The sequence below is a fragment of the Neofelis nebulosa genome, chromosome 4, assembly GCF_028018385.1.
Source record: "Neofelis nebulosa isolate mNeoNeb1 chromosome 4, mNeoNeb1.pri, whole genome shotgun sequence".
NCBI classification, from domain to species: Eukaryota; Metazoa; Chordata; class Mammalia; order Carnivora; family Felidae; genus Neofelis; species Neofelis nebulosa.
Window position 1 is genome coordinate 87766666 of NC_080785.1, and position 22168 is coordinate 87788833.

Genomic DNA, 22168 nt, shown 5'->3' on the forward strand with positions numbered 1-22168 from the left:
CATGAAAAACCATGCTACTTACAACATGACTAAGAGCTAACAATCTCAATATATAAAGATATGTAAAGAATTTATCACATAACTAAGAGATGAATGCCTGCTTTAAAACAATTGGCAAAGTATACAAATAAATTCACAAAAGAATATAAACTACCAAGACAAAAAAAATGAACAAAAAGCTTGCCTGTCATACAGGCATTAAATCAAACAAACAAAAAATTAATAGTACTGGGAAGAATATAGGAAAATGGGCACTCCCACAAACTAGCTAATTATAATTAGCATCAACTTTATGGATAACAGAATATAAAATATGTATTAAAAGCATAAAAATGTTCATGCCCTTTGACTTAGAAATCTCATTTATAGAGATCTATCTTAATGAAGTAATTACCGATATGCTCAAAGATTTTGTCATGAAGACTAGCCATGTGGACATTTAAACTACTGTTTAAAATACATGAAAAAGGATGGGGGTGGGCATAATAAAGGAATGCAGGTTAAATATAAAGTAGAGCACAGTCATAATGAATTGTAGAGAGAATAGTTATATGATTTAGAAAAATGTACATGACAAATTACATGGAGAAACATTCTGTAACAAATACAGCACATACATGGAAAGGACATTCACCTCGAGTGGAATTGTGATTTCTTTCTTTCTTTCTTTCTTTCTTTCTTTCTTTCTTTCTTTCTTTCTTTCTTTCTTTCTTTCTTTCTTTCTTAATGTCTGTTTTCTAAGTCACTACAGTTAACATACTATTTTGACTATTAAAATATTAAATGGTGTATTTATTTTTTTAAAGGAAAACCTTCACATCAAATTGGATTCATGAGCTGTATACACTGGGCGATGATGACAGCACAAGAAATAATTTCAACTAACTTGTAAGAAATCAAGTCAAATTTAATTTCTACAATTAAATGGACTTTTTTTTCTTCTTAAACACTCAACTACTTAACTGAATGGTCAGCTAACCACTGAATTAACTATAGAAAAATATTTTTTTAATTAACCAAGTTGTTAATTGATTCCCACATGTCCCATCAGCAAGTCCCCTTTCTGGCCCACAGCAGCCTTTTCAACACACTAATAGGCATTACAATCAGACCTACTGGATAAGAAAAACTACCTTTGATGTTCTGTCTACGCTAAAAAAAAAAACAAAAAAAAAAACTTTGAACTATTTAATTAACCTGTAAATTTCTGAGTCTGGGAAATTTCATTTACTCTTATAACAAATGTGAATGCAGATAAAGTCACTTCAAGAGATAAACTGATAGCAGTTTTATGAAATAAGTAGTAGGGTTCTAAGTGTTTTAGAAGAATCTAATGTAAAATAAAAATTCAGAGAAGAAAAACTCTGATTCAGACAGCTTTTACTATTTGGAAACCCATATAATGACCTATCTCATTTGGTAATTCCAAAAATTAGGTTTCAAAATACCATACATCACCCATATTATAATGCCACTTATATTCCAAAGTACTTAAATATTTGGAAAATTTTTTTGTACCTGCAATGAATACAAATAGGCACATCTTCATGTTCTTGGTATTTCCTCATTAAGCTTATCATGTCCAGAATGGAATCAAACGATGAGGGAACATCATGATCTGGCCAGTTCACGTAATGAAACTGATACAGCCTACGAGATTCCTTCAAGAAAAAACAGAAATTCAACAATTATAAAAAGACATTACAAATTTTAAAGCATACAGAAAAGCTGCTCATCTGACTTTACCGTCATTTCTGAAGTTTTTATGTGGTATTTAACACTGCCTTAAAAAAGTAAATGATAGGCTATATTTATTGACTATCATACATCAAGTCTTAATCTAAGGGCTTCACATGTAACAATTTATTTATTCCCCATGTAATTTTATGAGGAAGGTACTGTTAATAGTATCCACGATTTATAGGTAAGGAAACTAAGAAAGATTACATAACGTGCCTAATGTTTCACAGCAAGTGACAAATGTAGGATCTGAACTCAGGCACTCTTATCTCCAGAGCATGCATGTTAACTCTAACATTATGTATATTATTTGGTAATCCACAGTAAAGGGATGAGCAATATACCATAAGCACAGTGTTTGAATCTATTGTAATTAGAAAACTAATAGGATATTTAAACTGAAAAAGAAAATTAGAAACAAACTTGTCCAATGCCAAACCCACTTCCTTATTTTAGATGAGTGGTTCTCAAAGTATGGAGTGCTGGAACCATGTCTACTTGTAAAAAGGAAGGTAGGCTGTGGAAGTGTGTTTCAAATGTACCAGTTGAGGAACAACTGTGCACTTGATGGCCATGCTTAATTGTTCATAATGGCTTGAAAAATTAAGATAATAAAAATACAGAGATCTTGGAAGAAGCTGATAGCATTTTCTAATGTCCATCAAATTTTTGATTTCCTAGAAAAATTATCATTTTTTTTTTAACGTTTATTTATTTATTTTGAGACAGAGGGAGAGAGAGAATCCCAAGCAGGCTCCACATTGTCAGTGCAGAACCCAATGCAGGGGCTCATTCTTATGAACTGGAAGATCATGATCTGAGCCCAAATCAAGAGGCGAATGCTTAACTGACTCAGCCACCCAGCCGCCCCAAGCAATTATCATTTTATATAGTTCTGAAACACGAAAGTCAAGGGCCTCAAGTGAAAGCAATATATATCAAAATGAAGATTTAGCTTTGATGGTGGTTCGTCTATGTCTAAAAAGTTGTAAACTAGCAAAAGTGGGTAAATAATTTGGAAAGAATGCTATAATCTGCTTAATGTAATAGAGAAAAAAATATTTATGGCAAATAGATACAATAAATTTAATTTAGGGAAAATTGTTTTAAGTAAGTCAAGATTTATATTACTTTAATTTGATAAGCTCAAGGCTCAAGACACTAAATAAAAATTACACTTTGATTTTCTTCACTATTTTACATAAGGAAATTTGCTAATTATTTTAGTTAACTATGTAAGACCAGATAGCATGCAATTTATATACCTTCTCTTCAAAAATTTCCTTAGAAACGGTCTCTAAATGGAAAATACTTACATTTTGAAATTCAAGTAAGAGTGTCCTAATAAAGTAGTCTGTTCTTGCTTGTTCAGCTTCCTAAATACAGGAAAAGTGAGTCAGTGAGAACATTGAAACCAAAACATCCACACACCAAAACAAACAAAAACCACTTATTTAAAGTCTACAATATAAAATTAACCTTTGAAATTCCAGATATATCTAGTAATTACAAAAACAACCATTCTAAAAGTCACTGATTTGTCTACTCAACTTTGCTGTTCTGATGGGCAAACAGGTAAATTAATGGGCAAGGCAATATTCTAGTAAATCTTTATTTACAAAACAGGCAGTGGACTAGACTGACCTATGCATAGCGTGCCCACGTCTGGTCTAAGTGGTTACATGCAGCGACATGCAACCGAGTCCCTCCTGGCTAGTCCTCCGTGTCCCAACACTTTACCCTCTTTCTCATCCCCAAATCAAAAGTGCTCCTGATACTGTCTTTTCTCAGTCTCAAAAACTGATTGTCAAAAAGTCAAGTCACGTACTATGGTTATTTTCACCAGCTTGCTTTCTAATTACAAACTTGATTTTTATTTACATCAGTAACAACAAGTCCTGAGTTGCTGGAAACAACCACAAGACATACAAATTACTTTCCATCTGAAATCTTGAAAGAAGAAATTTGCTTCTTCAGTATGGATCAATCCCAATATTGACAAATCAAACCAGCTATTGCTAATCAAATCAAACTTATTCAAAAGATGATTAAATTATCATTTCATTCACTCTGAAAAATCATCCAAAAAAGGTCATAGTTTTCCAAATTATAATCCATTTCTTTACTCATTATAGTAAAGTCTTTTAATTTTTATTTATTTATTTTTGAGAAAGAGCAAGAGAGTGAGAGAAAATATGCATGCGCGAGCAGGGGAGGGGCAGAGAGAGGAAGAGAGAGAATCCCAAACAGGCTCCATGCTGACACTGCAGAGCCCAACGTGGAGCTCAAACATACTAACTGTGAGGTCATGACCTGAGCCAAAATCAGGAGAAGGATGTTTAACTAACTGAGACCCTCCTCTACTCATTATTTTAAATGTTGTTTACTATTCTTGATCCCCAACTCTTCAAAAATTTCAACTCATTTAGCTGTTGAATGTTAAGCACTATACATTTTCACTTGAATTGTAACATTTAGTACAGATATCTTATTGTATTCAAACTTACAAATGTTCAACACAACTACATTGCACAGAAAATAGATTTCCTGAACAGTTCAGAGGCATAATATTGTAGAATACTTTACAGATTGGTGAGAGGGGAGGTGTTCTCTCACAGAAATACATAATGTGGTATGTATTGGTTTTTATCCATTCCAAATAATATGACATGCAGTAGGATTTAAAATTATATTTAATCCACAAACAGTTAATTCTAACCAGGACTTAAGAATACTGGCTGCTTATTAAATCCAGGCAGTTCAACTATGTGTTATAGTTAACATTACAAAAATCGCATTGTATTTATAAAGCAGACTGTCCACACACCTCAAGTCCTTTCTACAGCAACCTAGAAAGCAATAAACTTTGTATGGAATTTAAAAGTCATTAAGTAGAAATAATTCATAAAACCATGGACTTCTTGAACTCACCAGTGAAAATAAAATCACAGAAATTATATTTTACTTAACTATGGAAAACATAGTTACAAACCAGCAATTCTCAGTTGGAGAATGTAACAGTTAATTCCATGTGTCAATGTGGCTGGGTCACAGAGCGCCTAGATGTTTGGTCAAACATTATTCCTTGTGTTCCTGTAAAAGTGTCTTTGGGTGAGATTAACATTTAAATCAGTGGACTCTGAGTAAAGCAGACTGCCCTCTAGAGTATGTATGGGTGGCCCTCCATCCATTTAGGGCCTGAACAGAACAAAAAGACCAACCTCGCCCGAGTGAAATTCTCCACTAGCCTACTTTCATGGGCAAGGATGGCTCTTCAGTTCTACAGCAGACTGTCTTTACACTAGAACTGAGTATCAGCTCTTCTGGGTCTCCGCCTTGCCTACCTTTTAGCTCTCTTGGCCTCCAGACTAGATCTAAAGCACAACTCTCCTGAGTCTGCAGCCTGGCTGACCACCCTACAGATTTTGGACTTGCCAGCTTCCATGATCCTGTGAGCCAGTTTCATATAATAAATCTTTTTCTCGTATATATGCATATCCTACTGGTTCTATTTCTCTGGGAAACCCTAACCAATACAGGGAAGTTATTTAATTCTCATCTATGTTCAGTCATGGTCTTTGAGTATGAGTAAATAAGACAACATATTTCTTTCAAGTGATTAAGAAAGATGCCATTGGGTGTAACCAAAAAGCAAATTGTTGGTTCTATTCTAAAGTTCACGTATATTTTACTTCCTTTTTAAAAAATGTTTCCCTTCATTCTTTTTCCTTTAAATTCATTTACTTAGATTTCTGCTGTGTTTTAGAACTTAAATTTATTAACTCATTTCCAGAGTTAACATATTAGGTATATGCTTTAAGTTTCATAATAAATTATCTGCCATATAGGATCAATCTTTCCTTTTAGGATAGCAGTTCTCAAACCCATCTTTGTATATAATTATAACAATTCTGGATAGCATAACGAACCTATGAAAGATTATCACACAAAACTATACTTCAGTCATCAAGGATCCTTCCCATTTCAGTTTGAAACTACTTTACACCAATTTTTCTTTTTTCTCTTTAAGATCTTACTTTTAATCTCTACACCCAACATGGGGCTTGAACTCACAAGCCTGAGATTAAGACATGGTTCACTGACTGAGCCAGCCAGTTGCCCCACCTTTATACCAGTATTCAAATAGAGCACTCAAGGGGTGCCTGGGTGGCTCAGTCACTTAAGCGTCCAACTCTTAGTTTTGGCTAGGGTCATGGTCTCCTGGTTGGTGAGTTCAAGCCCTACATCGGGCTCTGTGCTGACCATGTGGAGTCTACTTGGGCTTCTCTCTCTCTCCCTCTCTCTGCCCCTCCCACACCCTCTCCCTCTCAAAGTAAATAAATGAACTGAAAAGTTAAAAAAAAAAATAGATCACTCAAAGGACAGTTAAGTTACTGTTTACTTTTTTTATTAATGTTCATTTTTGAGAGAGAGAGAGAGAGAGAGAGAGAGAGAGACAAAGAGAGCAGGGGAGGGGCAGAGATGGAGACACAGAATCCAAAAAAGGCTCCAAACTCTGAGCTATGAGCGCAGAGCCCGACAAAGGGCTTCAACCCATGAACCGTGAGATCATGACCTGATAAGAAGTCAGATGCTTAACTGACTGAGCCACCCAGGTGCCCCTGTTTACTCTTACATATGTAACACTTATCATCAGCTTATATACAAGACTAACACTAAATTAACATAATAAGTTACTAGGAAATTACACATTTATGAAGTCATTTTCAAAGTTAAATTTAAAGCTGTATAAAAACAAACATTATTATTAACATTTATTATAATTAAGTACAGATTTATGTGGAAATACTGAATGCTTGGCTTATGTAAAACTAGGTTCATTCCATATTATATTCTTCAGTCTAGCATCCCAAATTTCTGATTAAATAATATGTATATAAATAGGTACTTACACAAGAAATTTTAAATGGTGCAAATGTTATAGGTTCTTCTCCATACAAAGGCCAATAGCGTTCACATTTTTTCTGTTATTCGAACAAAAAGAAGTAAGTTAATCCATATGACAGAATTTTTCTTGAACTTTTACAAATATTTTGTGCCCGATTATTCAGCTTCTTGCCCTTCCCAGAAAACACAGAAACTGACATCAGATTAAAAAAAAGTTTACTTTAACTCATGTACCATATTAGTATAAGGAAAATTCAAATCACCACATAATTTGTTTTCTAAGTTTGATGTATGTGTCATAATTATAGAAGACCACACTTAAGTTTTACTTAATATTTATTCTCTGTAAATATATTAGCACCTCCAACATTGAAGTCTTTGGAATTGATGCTGGAGGGGATCACAATGGTTTTAAAACTAATTTCACTTGGACACAGTATAAAAAACACCAATGTTGAAAACTTCATATTAAGAATTTTGTTCTCTTTCCTTCTGAAGATAGTATGAACAAAAACAAAAAAATGTAGTGGTATTATCTGACAGAAATCAGAATATTCAAGCTATAACCTGATGATAATTAATAAAAATTATTTTATTGAACTCATTTTCATTTGCTCAATTTTATTCCTGTTTTAAATTACGTCTCTATTTCAGTCCATAAATAATATTCTACTTACAACACCATTAAACATCTGAAGACTAAGTAATAATATGGTATCTATTAAGTGTATCATAAAATGAAATGTAAAAATGTAAAAAAAAAAGGTTTATGTGCCTTTTAGAGATTATTATGTTCCTTGTATCAAATAAAACCAATGGCAGAACACAAAAAAGAAGTATCTACTTAGAATATAATAAAGGACCAGGAACATATCCCTAGAAATGATGAAACGGACACTCCACAGTTATTTTAAGTGTTAACAGGTATACATACCCTTCCCATCTCAAATTCTCGACAGGCCATTACAATGATCTAAAAAGAAGTGGGGGATGGGATGAGATGAAGAATGTATCAGCTAAACACAATTTTACTTTTTTAAATAAAATACAAATTCCAAGAATTACCTTTTATTCCGAACAAAATTATACCTGGCCTGTCAAAATAAGTAGGTTTTTAAATTTTTTTTTTAGTGTTTATTTATCTTTGAGAGAGAGAGACAGACAGAGCGTGAATAGGGGAGGGGCAGAGAGAGAGGGAGACACAAATCTGAAGCAGCCTCCAGGCTCTAAGCCGTCAGCACAGAGCCCAATGTGGGGCTCGAACCCATGGAGCATGAGATCATAACTTGAGCTGAAGTTGGGCATTTAACTGACTGAGCCACCCAGGCACCCATCAAAATTAAGTAGTTTTAACATTAAAAGTAGGCATTAAAGCAATGTTCAAAATCACGCCTTCTATTTTTTTTTTTGAAGTTTGTTTTTTTTTTTTAATTTTTTTTTTTTAATGTTTATTTATTTTTGAGACAGAGAGAGACAGAGCATGAACAGGGGAGGGGCAGAGAGAGAGGGAAACACAGAATCTGAAACAGGCTCCAGGCTCTGAGCTGTCAGCACAGAGCCCGACGCAGGGCTCGAACTCACCGGCCGTGAGATCATGACCTGAGCCAAAGTCGGATGCTTAACCGACCAAGCCACCCAGGCGCCCCTGAAGTTTGTTTATTTATGAGAGAAGGAGAGACAGATAGCACGAGTTGGGGAGGGGCAGAGAGAGAAGGAGACTCAGAATCTGAAGCAGGCTCCAGGCTCTGAGCTGTCAGCACAATGCCCAACATGAGGCTTGAACTCACAAACCATGAGATCATGACCTGAGCCAAAGTCAGATGCTTAACTGACTGAACCACCCAGGCGCCCCAAAATCACACCTTCCAAACAAGGGATAACTATAGAGCAACAAATTAAATTGGCTTCAATTAGCATTATATATGAATTAAATTTTAGGACTTTTATAGATCTACCTCCGACTTGAAATTATATTAAAATATCACTTTTAGGGTATTTACTTACCCAACCAAAAAGCACCATGAAGTATTTTAAACATATTTAATAAAATTATCTGAAGGTTTAATGCATTTAATACTGTCTTTAAACATAAATGTTATTGGATTTGCTTTCCCCATCCCAACATTTGAATGTTTCAAACATATAGCGAAGTTGAAATAATTTTACGGTAAATACTGTATAGCCACCATCTATAGTCTACCATTAACATTTCACCGTATTTGTTCTATCACATAGCTATCCCTCTATCCATCTATATAAATCCATCTTAGTTGGTAGCTGTCTTATTAGTTGCTGACTTTAGAAAAGAAAGTATTATCACACTCTTCTTAAAATATTTTGACTAACTTGTCAGTGTTGAATGAGACATCCTAGACTTCAGTTTCTGTCTTTTTAGTAAACATTAGCAATAAGTAACATATCATTATGGCTAGAAGGTCTTCTCATTCCATATTCAGTAAAACATCTTATGTCATTACATGTAATACTTCTCAAAATAGATTATCAAAAGTAAATTACTTACTACAACATTGTACTCCCATATCATCCTCCAAAAATCTATTACTGTATTTGCTAACGGTCCTTGGGTTGCCACATACGCTTTTGGCCCATAAACACCCTAAAATGGTTAAAAGTAAATTTCATATTTATTATAGTTACCAAAAATATTTCCTTACCTAAATTTTAATGTTTAAATTTTCTTAGTAATACTCCTCTTTTCACTGGAAGTATTTCCAAATAATTTTAGCACATAAAAGCATGACAAAATATATTCAATTCATTTCAGCTTTTTGTTAAGTACTATTTTTGTGTATGTATTAGACCTGGCACACAGAATTAATAATTAAACTGCTTTATGCTAATTTACAAATTATTATTTACCTGTCTCTTCAAAAAGTGCCTAATACCCCAATACATAGTCCATAAAGCTAACTGTACAGAAACATAAAAAGCATGCTTTGATTCTAAAAACAAGAGTAAAATTACCTAATAGTTCCTTCTTAGCCAGATTCGTCCATAGATACCTTCAATTATCTACTCAATTTAAAAGATTTATTGTGTGCCTATTATATATATATATCTAACAACAAACCTGGGAATATACCAAATAAAACAGTGGACTAAAATACTAAAGCAGCACATAGTTGAATCACACGATAAATCAGTGTTACTAAGTGGAATTAAAAACTACAACTTTTTTTGTTTTTAAATATTTTATATTTAAGTAACCTCTACACTCAACATGGGGCTTGAACTTACAACCCTGAGATCAAGAGTCAGATGTTCCACCAACTGAGCCAGCCAGGGGCCCTGAAAAGCTAGAACTTTTAACAAATGTCCTTACAAAACAGTATCAACATAACAACATCTGAAACAGCAAACCACCTACAGATTAGTTTTGGGTTTTGCCATAATTTTAATAAAACTAATTTTTTGGGGGGAAAAAGTTTTTATTTTAAACCATGACAGTTTATTGTTGACACAGGTAATATTAATATTACCATATACCTCATACCACCATAATATTTTGATCAACAAAATATTTTTTATATCTTTAAATAACAAATATAAAATAAGTAATTATTATACTGTCATTCAAAAACAAAGAACAGCTAATGGAAAAAAGTAGTCTTTTATTTAATCAAGTAGCATTTTGCATTTTTTTAAAGTTTATTTATTTTGAGGGGGGAGGGGGAGGGGCAGAGAGAGAATTCCAAGCAGGCTCCACCCTGTTAGCACAGAGCCCAACACAGGGCTCAAACTCATGAACACACCAAACTGTGAGATCATGACCCAAGCACCTCAAGTAGTAGTTTGCACTGGTCTATTGACAGCTATGTATGAACATGACTACTTTTCACCTAAGAGTATCTAAAAAAGGTTCTCTACATAAGGATTGTATTTAATCTTTTTAAAATTTTATTTAAATCCAAGTTAGTTAACATATAGTGTAATAATAGTGTAATAATGATTTCAGGAATAGAATTTAGTGGTTCACCACTTACCTAACACCCTGTGCTAATCCCAACAAGTGCCCTCCTTAATGCCCATCACCCATTTAGTCCATCCCCTCCAACCCTGACCCTCCACTAGCAACCCTCAGTTTGTTCTCTGTATTTAAGAGTCTAATGGTTTGCCTCCATCTCTATTTTTATAAGACTGTATTTAATCTTATATTCACTTGTATTGCCACTTGAAACAGACAGTTGCCAAAAGGTTTTCATCTAAGTTTATATTCTGTAATTTTAAATCAGTATTACCCAGTAATTCTATCTAGCCCTGATAATTTATCCTAAGAAATGATTCAAAAGAATAACAATGTTCACTGCAATATTACCAACAAGAAAAATTGGAAACAACCTATATAGTTCAACAACAGGGAACAACCATGTGCATTTCTGTACTTGTGTACATAAACTTTGTCAAAGGGACAATGGAGAAGATAATTTAGTAACTGTTTATAAGCTTTAAATGTAAAAAAAAGAAACAAAATAGAAAACCATCTCAACTTTCATGAAACTGAGCAAAACTCTAACTTTATGAGTAAGGTTAGAAGGAAATCACATATGTGATGCGGTGTGTGTATACACGTACAATGGAGTATTACTCGGCAATCAAAAAGAATGAAATCTTGCCATTTGCAACTATGTGGATGGAACTGGAGGGTATTATGCTAAGTGAAATGAGTCAGTCAGAGAAAACAAAAATCATATGACTTAACTCGTATGAGGACTTTAAGAGACAAAACCGATGAACATAAGGGAAGGGAAACAAAAATAATATAAAAACATTGAGGGGGACAAAACAGAAGAGACTCATAAATATGGAGAAGAAACTGAGGGTTAGTGGAGGGGTTGTGGGAGGGGAATGGGCTAAATGGGTAAGGGGCACTAAGGAATCTACTCCTGAAATCATTGTTGCACTATATGCTAACTAATTTGGATGTAAATTTTAAAAAATAAAAAATAAAATTAAAAAAAAAGGAAATCACATAAAAGTGTGATTTTATTTTTCTTCGTTTTCTTCCTTTTTTTTTTTTTTTTTTGCTCTTGGGATTTAGGAAATTTAAAAAATTTTTATAAAACTATTATGCAGGAAGACATTAAGTAGGGCAGAGAAACACCATTTGAAGTTAATACATACCTTAATAAAATTTGCATTGATATAGTCTGAATCTTGAGAAGGAGTCTTTAAAGTCAGCTTAACTCGGCTGTGATCAACTACAAGGAAAAGAAAAAGGATTTCGTAAATTATGTCCTGTTCGTAGACAGGTGTTTTCTAATAAGCCACAAGTAATATTAAATAAGTAATTCAAAATATTGTCTTTAAAAAACAATTAATGAAAATTGACTCTAGATACCAGCAGGGTAATTTCTAACATCATATTTATAGAAAATAAGTCTATAGTAACAAAAATATGATGATGTAAAGTTGTGTTTTAAAGCTGTAATCAAAATAATCTCAGGAACTCTTTTAAAATACAAACTCCTGGGCATCATCCCACATTTGCTAGACAAGAGCCCAGGGTGAAGCCTCTGCAGTTTTTAACAAGCATTATGAGGTAGTGAACACTAACCAGTGATGTACAAGCTCATTTGCCAAAATTCTTATTAGGAAATGTAGCTTTCATATTTCACAAGAAATTATAAAAATTAAGTAACTATGATAAATAAATGAATTATGATGATGCATAAAAAGTGCTCAAGGGGTACCTGGATGGCTCAGTTGGTTAAGCATCCGACTTCAGCTCAGGTCATGATCTCACAGTTCGTGGGTTCAAACCCAGCATTGGGCTCTGTGCTGACAGCGCAGAGCCTGGAGCCTGCTTTGGATTCTGTGTCTCCCTCTCTCTCTCCCCCTCCCTCTCTCTCTCAAAAATAAAATAAAACCATCTTTAAAAAATTAATAAATAAGTAAAGTGTTCAATAATGCAGTTGGCAATAATATTATTAAGTAATGCCAACTTAAGGTAAAAAACAGTTTACAATAAAGTTCAAAAGTGTAAACTTTATTACTTTTATAAAATTGTTATTTTATTTTTTATAATTTTTGAGAGAGAGAGAGTGAGCACTATGAGTGGGACAGAGGGAGAGAGAGAGAATCTAAAGCAGGCTCCACGCTCTGCCGAGCTAGACACGGGGCTCAATCCCACAACACTGGGATCATGACCTGAGCTGAAATCAAGAGTCAGACGCTCAACTGAGCTACCTAGGTGCCCCTGCAATTTTATTTTTTTATCTAATAAATTATTTATTTTTCATAATTTACATACAAGTTAGCACATGGTGCAACAAAGATTTCAGGAGTAGATTCCTTAAGCCCCTTACCCATTTAGCCCATCCCCCTCCCACAATCTTTCCAGCAACCCTCTGTTTGCTCTCTATATAAAGAGTCTTTTGTTTTGTCCCCCTCCCTTTTTTTATACTATTTTTGCTTCCCTTCCTTTATGTTCATCTGTTCTGTCTTAAAGTCCTCATATGAATGAAGTCATATAGTTTTTGTCTTTCTCTAATTTCACTTAGCATAATACCCTCCAGTTCTATCCACATAGTTGCAAATGACAAGATTTCATTCTTTTTGATCGCCGAGTAATACTCCATTGTATATATACACACACACACACATATATATATATACACATATATATATGTATACACACATACACACACACACACACACACACACACACACACACACACACACACACTCACACACCACATCTTCTTTATCCATTCATCCATCGATGAACATTTGGGCTCTTTCATACTTTGGCATTGTTAATAGCGCTGCTATAAACATTGGGGTGCATGTGTGCCTTTGAAACAGCATACCTATAACCCCTTGGATAAATACCTAGTAGTGTAATTGCTGGGTCGTAGGGTAGTTCTATTTTTTTTTTTTTTTGGGTAGTTCTATTTTTAATTGTTTGAGGAACCCCCATACTGTTTTCCAGAGTGGCTATATCAGCTTGCATTCCCACCAGCAGTGCAAAAGAGATCCTAAGAGATCCTCTTTCTCCACATCCTCGCCAACATCTGTTGTTGCCTGAGTTGTTAATGTTAGCCATTCTGATGGGTGTGAGGTTGTATCTCACTGTGGTTTGATTTAAATTTCCCAGATGATGAGGGATGTTGAGCATTTTATCATGTGTCAGTTGGCCATCTAGATGTCTTCTTCGGAGAAGTGTCTGTTCATGTCTTTTGCCCATTTCTTCACTGGATTGTTTGTTTTTTGGGTGTTGAGTTTGATAAGTTCTTTATAAATTTTGGATACCAACCCTTTATCTGATATGTTGTTTGCAAATACCTTCTCCCATTCCATTGGTTGCCTTTTAGTTTTGTTGATTGTTTCCATCACTGTGCAGAAGCTCTTTATTGTGATGAGGTCCCAGTAGTTCATTTTTATTTTGGTTTCCCTTATCTCCAGAGACATGTTGAGTAAGAAGATGCTGTGGCCGAGGTCAAAGAGGTTTTTGCCTGCTTTCTCTCCTCTAGGATTTTGATAGCTTCCTGTCTTAGGTTTAGGTCTTTCATCCATTTTGAGTGTATTTTTGTATTTGGTGTAAGAAAGTGATCCAGTTCATTTTTCTGCATGTCGCTGTCCAGTTTTCCCAGCACCATTTGCTGAAGAGATTGTCTTATTCCATTGGATATTCTTTCCTGCTTTGTCAAAGATTAGTTGGCCATACGTTTGTGGGTCCTTTTGTAGGTTCTGTGTTCTGTTCCAGTGATCTGAGTGTTTGTTTCTGTGCTGCAATTTTATTTTTTAAATAAAATATGTATCTGATTTTTTAAAATGAGATTTAAGAAAAAAGTATAAAATAAAAAGTAATCTTCCCCCATCCATAAAGTCCAGGTCTCTCCTTCCCAACAAAGACACTTCTAAGGTTCTTTTTTCCTTCCAAAAGTAATTTTTATGCATATACCTACATACTTAGAAAAACTATGCAAATGAATTCATAACATATACATGTTCTGTATCTCACTTTTCAGTTAATTGTATAACCTGGAACTCTTCCCAGAGCTAATACAGATCTATCTTGCTCAATGTTATATGAAATCCATTATAAATAGATATCTCATTATTTATTTAACCAGCTACACTACTGCTGGGCCATTTTTTCCTATTAGAAACACTACCACAATGAACTCACTGCTATAAGTGGTATAGGGTAAGTTTCTAACAGAAGAAAAAAACTTATCTTCTAAAAGGTATATACAGACTTAGACAATTCAGATGCTATATGTGAGAGTGACAGGATGTTATACCTTTTAATAGTTAACTTCTAAAAAGTAAAAAACTCAGACTTGTATTTCTTGAACTATGCAAATGGTTGTACATTTTCATACAGTTATTGGTTATATTTCTTTTACCATAAGTTCTTGTTTATATCCTCTGCACATTTTTATCTATGTCTATGTTTTCCTACTGATGTATATGAAAAATTAGTCTTTAGTACATGTAGTGCAAATAGTTTTGTTCTAGTTTGTGTTGATTCTTAAAAACTCTTTATTTAGAGGTGCCTGGGTGACTCAGTCTGTTGAAAGTCTGACTCTTGTTTTCAGCTCAGGTCATGATCCCAAGGTTGTGGGATCAAGCTCTGCTTCGAGCTCTACACTGGGCTCTGCATTGAATATGGAGCCTGCTTAAGATTCTCTCTCCCTCTCTCTCTCTCCCTCCTTCTGCCCCTTACCCCAGCTCACATTCTCTCTTTTAAAAAAAAAACAAGCAAACAGCACCCTTTTTATTTAGAACTAATTTTAGAATTAAAGAAAAATCGCAAAGATAGTAGAGAAAATTCCTATATCCCTCACTCAGCTTCCCTTAATGTTAATATCTTACATAACTATCAGTTATCAAAATCAGAAAATTAACATTGTCACACAACTAGTAATTAAACAACAGACTGCATACAAATTTCACCAATTAAAAACAATTTTTTTCTTACTAGGATCCCACATTTAGTTGTTACTTCTCCTTAGTTTCTTCCAATCTATAATAGTTCCTTTGACTAATTTTTTTCCTGTGTTTGGAATGAGGTTTTGCATTTTGGTAAGAACACCAGAGAACGATGATGTGTCCTTCTCAGTGAGAAGACACACCAAGGGGTTTATGATGTCAATGTCCTATTACTTGTGATGTCAACCTTGGTTACTTGGTTAATAGGTGTCACCTGGTTGTCTCCACTATAAAGTTAATATCTTTCTGTTTGTAGCAATAAATATTTGGGGGGAGATACTTTGAGCCTATGAAATCCTAAAGTAGTAGGAATGCCTAATATTCATGAGTCTCTAGATTAGAAAGAACCACAACATGTAATATGTAAAATGCCACCATCACATTACAGTCCTTCCTAATCCAGAGACAATGAATATTAAAGGCAATTAAAATACAAAATGACAAATACAAAAATGGTAATAAGATATGAATAAGACTTCTTAACAAAACTCTTAAAAGTCAGCTAATGAATAACTAATTTGTCAATGACTCAAATTTTATCTATCAGTACTAAAAGCCCAGTTCTGCTGAGTTTATTAATTTTTGGTGAAATCTTTGGAAGTCTGTAGGAAGAGATATCTAAGAAAGACATACTAGCCTCCAATTCAAATTATTTCTCTCTTTTCTATGATTCCAGGAAAGAGAATATGTTTATCATTTCACTTGATGTTCTGATAAATATTCAGTAGTTTGGATAATGACAGTTAAGTAACTACACAACACTTCCTCTCCCCATGTCTGCCAGTAATGAGGGGTCCCAATTAATTACCCTTAATCATGTGGCATATTAGCCTCTAGTCAAAGTATCTCAAACATAGGACTTTGTACAATAATTGGTTTACCACTGGATCCTCAGTAAATGTGTCTGGGGATTGTGAATCCAAATGACAACAGTGGCTCCCAAATAACAGTCAAAACTGGTTTCAGGCTGCTACATGCAAGCTGGTAATTTTTTTAAAATATTCTATAATGGAAAACTGTATGCATATACAGGAAAATAATGGTATAATGAATCCCCATATAGCAATTACCAAGTAATTAAGAAATTATTAATAATTTCAACATTTTTTAAAGTTTTTACTTAAATTCCAGTTAGTTAACACACAGTGTAATATTAAATAATTTCCACACTTGGCACGCCTGGGTGGCTCAGTCAAGTGTCCAACTACTGATTTTGCCTCAGGTCATGATCTCACAGTTCGTGAGTTTGAGCCCCACATCGGACTCTGTGCTGACAGTGCAAAGCCTGCTTGGGCTTCTTTCTCTCTCTCCCTCTCTTTCGGTGCCCATCCCGCTCTCTCAAAATAAAATCAACTTAAGAAACAAACAAACAAATAATCTCAACACTTTGCCGAACTTATTTCATCTATCTCTAGTCATATAACATTTAGGGGCTAGGGAAAGTTAATTAAAATACAAAATTTCTAAGTACCATATTCTTCAGTAAGTTTGATTCAGTAAGTTCAAGATGGGGCAGAAAAATGGCTTAGTCTAAAGCACAAGCAAATTTTGTAGTCAGTGCTTTATACTACACAATCATAGGATATTACTGCCAATTTTAAAAATCAACAGGGGCTCCTGGGTGGCTCAGTCAGTTGAGTGTCCAACTTCAGCTCAGGTCATGATCTCACGGTCCGTGAGTTCGAGCCCCGCGTAGGGCTCTGTGCTGTCAGTTCAGAGCCTGGAGCTTGCTTCAGATTCTGTGTCTCCCTCTCTCTCTGTCCCTCCCCCACACACGCTCTGTATCTACCAAAAAGTGAATAAACGTTAAAAAAAAAAAATCAACATTAGGTTGGTTAGATAACGTGTCATCACGTTGGTGCTTCAATTCTTCACTGGTGCTCCTAGTAAGTATAAACATATATAGAACTTAAAGAATATTAAAGAAATGAAAACAATCCTCTCCATGTTTTTGTTTTGTTTTTTGCTGACTGCCACTACAATCTCCCAACAATCCAATTCCAAACAGATAAAACCAAGATTGGCCACACAGGAGACTCTTCAAGCAGCAACTTTTTTTTTTTTTTTTTTGGTCAAACAAACATCAACAACCTATGGCAACAAAAAGAAAAGTATTTGAATATTGTTACCTCCAAAGAAACTGAAATTTCCTACTGGCTAAATACTATGTCTCAGGAGAAAAAAAAATAATCTTAATAATTAACATTACAATACACATAGTACACTGATCCATTACTTGTAAAAACAGCTAGCAGCTCGGTTTTAGCCCTCTCAGCAGACAAAGCACAGATCATTCTTGACACAAGAGTATCTAGATATTTCTTAACTCTGAAATTGGCCTCAGTATTTTTTTTTTAACGTTTATTCATTTTTGAGACAGAGAGAGACAGAGCATGAATGGGGGAAGATCAGAGAGAGAGGGAGACACAGAATCTGAAACAGGCTCCAGGCTCTGAGCTGTAAGCACAGAGCCCGATGCGGGGCTCGAACTCACGGACCGCGAGATCATGACCTGAGCCGAAGTCGGACGCCCAACCGACTGAGCCACCCAGGTGCCCCTGGCCTCAGTATTCTAGTATAAAATAAACCAAATCTCCAAGACAGCTCCAGAAAAACCTACATAAACTTTGGACAATAATGATACTACTTTTAATGGATCACAGGCAAAAATGTCTGCTCTTGCCACTTCAAGTCAACATTGTATTAGAGGTTCTAACTAATACAATAAAGCAAAAGACACATTCAGATAAAGGAAGTAGTAAAACTGTCATTATTTGCAGATAAAATGACTCAGTATGTGAAAAATCCTAAAGGATCCACAAAAAATTACTAAACTAATAAATGAGCTCAGGAAGGTCATTGGATTAAAAAAAATCAATACATGAATAGAAACTAGATTTCTATGTGCTAATAATAAAGAACTTGAAAATATTTCATTCAGATAGAAGAATTAATTTAAAGAGTAAATACAAGACTTATACACTGAAGACCGTAAAACATTGCGGAGAGAAATTAAAGATCTAAATAAATGGAGAGAGACATTTCATGTTCATAGATTGGAAGAATCATTATGGTTTAAAATGGCAATTCTCCCCCAAAGTGCTCTACAGATTCAATGCAACCCTTATCAAAAGCCTATTAGGATTTTTTGCAGAAATTGACAAGCTGATCTTACAATTTATATGTAAGAACTAAAAAAGAACCAAACAAATTTTAAAAAGTAAGAACATGGCTGGAGGACTTCTTGCTTTTAAAACTTACTACACAAAGCTACTGTAATGAAGACAGTATGACACTGGCTTAAAAATAAGACACTGTAGGTGTGTGTGCACCTGATCTCAGCTGGTCTGCCTGAGACCCCCTGAGCACCAATCCTAGTCACCTGCGCAGTACCATTTCTGCTCCAACAAGGCTAAAGAAACTATCACGAACCAGGAGAAACTCACCAAACTGCAAGCACAAGTGCACATTGGTGGGAAAGGAACTGCTTGCTGAAAGAAGGTAGTTCATAGAATGACTACAGCAGATGATAAAAATTTCAGTTCTCCTTAAAGAAATTAGAGGTAAAAAATATCTCTGGTACTGAAGAAGTAGCTATGTTCACAAACCAAGGAAGAATGATCCACTTTAACAACCCTCAAGTTCAGGCATCTCTGGCAGCAAACACTTGCACCATTACAAGCCATAGTGAGACAAAGCATCTGACAGAAATGCTACTATCTTAAAACAACTTGGTGCAGACAGTCTGACTAGTTTAGGGAGACTGGCTGAAGTTCTGCCCAAACAATCCGTGGATGGGAAAGCACTACTTGCTACTGGAGAGGATGATGATGATGAGGTTCCAGATCTTGTGGAGAATTTTGATGAAGCTTCCAAGAATGAAGCAGACTGGATTGAGTCAACTTCCGAAGATAGAACTTGAAGAAGTTACTGGGAGCTGCTATTTTATATTATGACTGCCTTTTAAAATTGTGTTCATAGAGCTGATAAAATCTAGATCTGTAATATTTTTAAGCCCAGGCTCCTTGGACACTACAGCTCTTTTCAGTTTTTGCTTATACACAATTCATTCTTTGCAGCTAATTAAGCTGAAGAAGCCTGGAAATAAAGTTTGAAACAAGGTTAATAAAGTTCTTTACATACTGTAAAAGAAAGAAACAAAGAAAGAGAAAGAAAGAAAGAAAGAAAGAAAGAAAGAAAGAAAGAAAGAAAGAAAGAAAGAAAGAAAGAAAGAAAAAAAATGAAAAAGGGAAACCATGTAGTAGAATTAAGGGTCCAGGGGAAAAAAAACCTTGTATTTATGCTCCAATGATTTCCAACAAAGATACCAAGGCAATTCAGTGAAGAAGAAGATAGTCTTTTTCAACAATTGGTACAAGAACAATCTTACATACACAGATTATTTCAGATGATTAACTGAAAATGGATTATAGACCTGAATGTTAAAGCTAAAGCTACAATACTTCTAGAAGAAAAAATTTAAAAAACAAAGAAAATCTTTGTGACCTTGACTTAGGCAGAATTCTTACTCAGAGTATCAAAAGCATGATCCATAAAACTGATAGGTTGGACTTCATCAAAATTAAAGGCTTGCATACCTTAAAAGACACCTTAAGAAAATGAAAAGACAAGCCATAAACTGGGGGAAAAAATGAATAAAGACCTGTATTTAGAACAACAGCTAAAGAACTGAAACAACTCAAGAAAATCAAATCAAATCTAACAAAAGGACAAATGATTTGAAAAGACTTTTCATCAGAGGATATATAAGTGGCTAATAGAACATGAAAAGATGTTCAGTTAGTCATTAGGGAAATGCAAGTCAGAACCACAATGAGATACCTCTACACACCCAACTAGAATAACTGCAATCAAAAAGACTGACAATAAAAAGGAATGTGGAGAAACTGGAATGCTCATATATTGCTGGTGGGAAAATAAAATGGTACACAGATACTTTAAACAGTTTAGCAGTTTCTTATAAAGTTAAACATAAGCTACCATAGATCTAGAAATTCCATTCCTCGGTATCTACCCAAAAGAAAGAGAGCCATGTGTCCACACAAAGATTTGTATGGAAATGTTCATGGTAGGATTATTCATAATGTTCATCAACTGGTGAATGGATAAACAATATGTGATATACCCATACAATGAAATATTACTGACTAAAAAGGAATGAACTCATATATGCTACAACACAGATGAATCTCAAAAACATGCTTAGGAAAATCTAGAGACAGAAAGCATTAGTGGTGGCCTGGGGCTAAAGACTGAAAAATGGCCTAAATGATTATTTTAGGTTGATGGAAATGCTCTAAAACTTTACTATGTTGATGACTCTATAAATTTACTAAAAATAACTGAATTGCATATTTAAAGTGGGTAAATTTTATGGTATGTAAATTATACCTCAATAAAGCTATTTAAAAAAATACTGGTATCCAAACACTGAACATGCTAAACATACAAAGGAAACTGACAACTTACATTATTTTTATGACAGCAAGTAAATATACATCTCTAAGTACAATTGCTTTTAATAACATTTTCCAAATTAAAATGACTAGAAATTTATTGGAAACTGACTTATCAATCCTTCAATAATTTAAAAGGAAAAAAAGACACTGCTAGTTTGACTATATAGCACAATGAATAAGAGCTCAGGATTCAGAGCAAGGTGTCTCAACCTCAGCACCCCTGACATTTTGGCCTTGAATAATTCTTTGCTGTGGAGAGGGTGTAGCCTCTGTGTTATATAGGATGCAGGAGCATCCTTAGCCTCTACCCACTAGATGCCAGTAGCAGCATGCCCATTCCGTATCCCAGTTGTGACAACCAAAATGTTTCCAGACTTGCTAAATGTCTCTTTTAGGGGCAAAATCACCCTAGTGGAGAACCAGTGCTCTGAATATAAATTCTCATTGACTCTGTTAGCTGTGTCACAAGCTATTTAATCTATGTCTCGGTTTCCCATCTGCAAAGTGGCACATAATACCCACACCTCAAAGTTTTGTGATTATGGCAAATAATACATTTACTACAGAAACTGACAATACAAATCAGGGTTTCTATTTTTTAGAGGGGCAATTTAGAAACACACCAGTGAACTTCCCCTGCTACCTCTATTTAAAATTGTAAAGCTTTCTATTCTCAGTTTTCTCTACATGCCTAATCCCCAATGTATTATCCTCAATACCGCTAATCACCATATGACAGATCATGTATGTTATTTGTATTCACTGTACATTACCTTCTAGAATATAAACACCACAAGGGCAGGGATTATTGCCAGTTTGTTTTCTACTGAATCTCTAGCATATAGTATATGCTCAAATTTTTTTGTGGAATGAATAAATAAAATATAACTTAAGAAAATAGAAACCTAGAGCTGTTTAAGACTCATTTGCCCAGATGACAGAAAAAGAAAGAAGAGAAAATGTGTTTTTAAAAGAATGTGCATTGGGACTCCTGGGTGGCTCGGTTGGTTAAGCATCTGATTTTGGCTCAGACTATGATCTTGCAGTTCGTGAGTTCAAGCCCCACATCAGGAGCTCGAGCC

At 34.6% G+C, this 22168-nt stretch overlaps 1 protein-coding gene, 1 long non-coding RNA gene and 1 pseudogene across 14 annotated transcripts in view; 2 read left to right on the top strand and 1 right to left on the bottom strand.

Annotated features, from left to right (window-relative positions):
* Positions 1–22168, top strand: part of LOC131509496 (uncharacterized) — a 154967-nt gene that overhangs the window by 97952 nt on the left and 34847 nt on the right. For 5 of the 9 annotated variants that reach the window (XR_009260527.1, XR_009260531.1, XR_009260532.1 and 2 more), the window contains one exon: positions 807–7252. The exons of 2 other annotated variants lie outside the window; for them this stretch is intronic. This is a non-coding gene — a long non-coding RNA (uncharacterized LOC131509496). Of the gene's footprint in view, positions 1–806; positions 7253–22168 lie in introns of those variants that run through there. 2 more of the 9 variants (XR_009260530.1, XR_009260529.1) reach the window with 1 other exon arrangement.
* The window catches only part of PTPN12 (protein tyrosine phosphatase non-receptor type 12), a 103758-nt gene that overhangs the window by 37736 nt on the left and 43854 nt on the right, over positions 1–22168 (bottom strand). The window contains exons 1-7 of one of the 5 annotated variants that reach the window (XM_058725295.1): positions 15596–15737; positions 11791–11867; positions 9170–9265; positions 7583–7621; positions 6654–6725; positions 3057–3116; positions 1519–1661 (exon numbers count right to left, since the gene is read on the bottom strand). In XM_058725295.1, coding sequence (XP_058581278.1) covers positions 1519–1661; positions 3057–3116; positions 6654–6725; positions 7583–7621; positions 9170–9265; positions 11791–11867; positions 15596–15608 — 500 coding nt within the window. In that variant the 5' untranslated portion in view covers positions 15609–15737. Of the gene's footprint in view, positions 1–1518; positions 1662–3056; positions 3117–6653; positions 6726–7582; positions 7622–9169; positions 9266–11790; positions 11868–13500; positions 13980–15595; positions 15738–22168 lie in introns of those variants that run through there. The other 4 variants (XM_058725290.1, XM_058725292.1, XM_058725291.1 and 1 more) reach the window with 4 other exon arrangements.
* LOC131509494 (transcription factor BTF3-like) lies at positions 15929–19774 on the top strand (annotated as a pseudogene).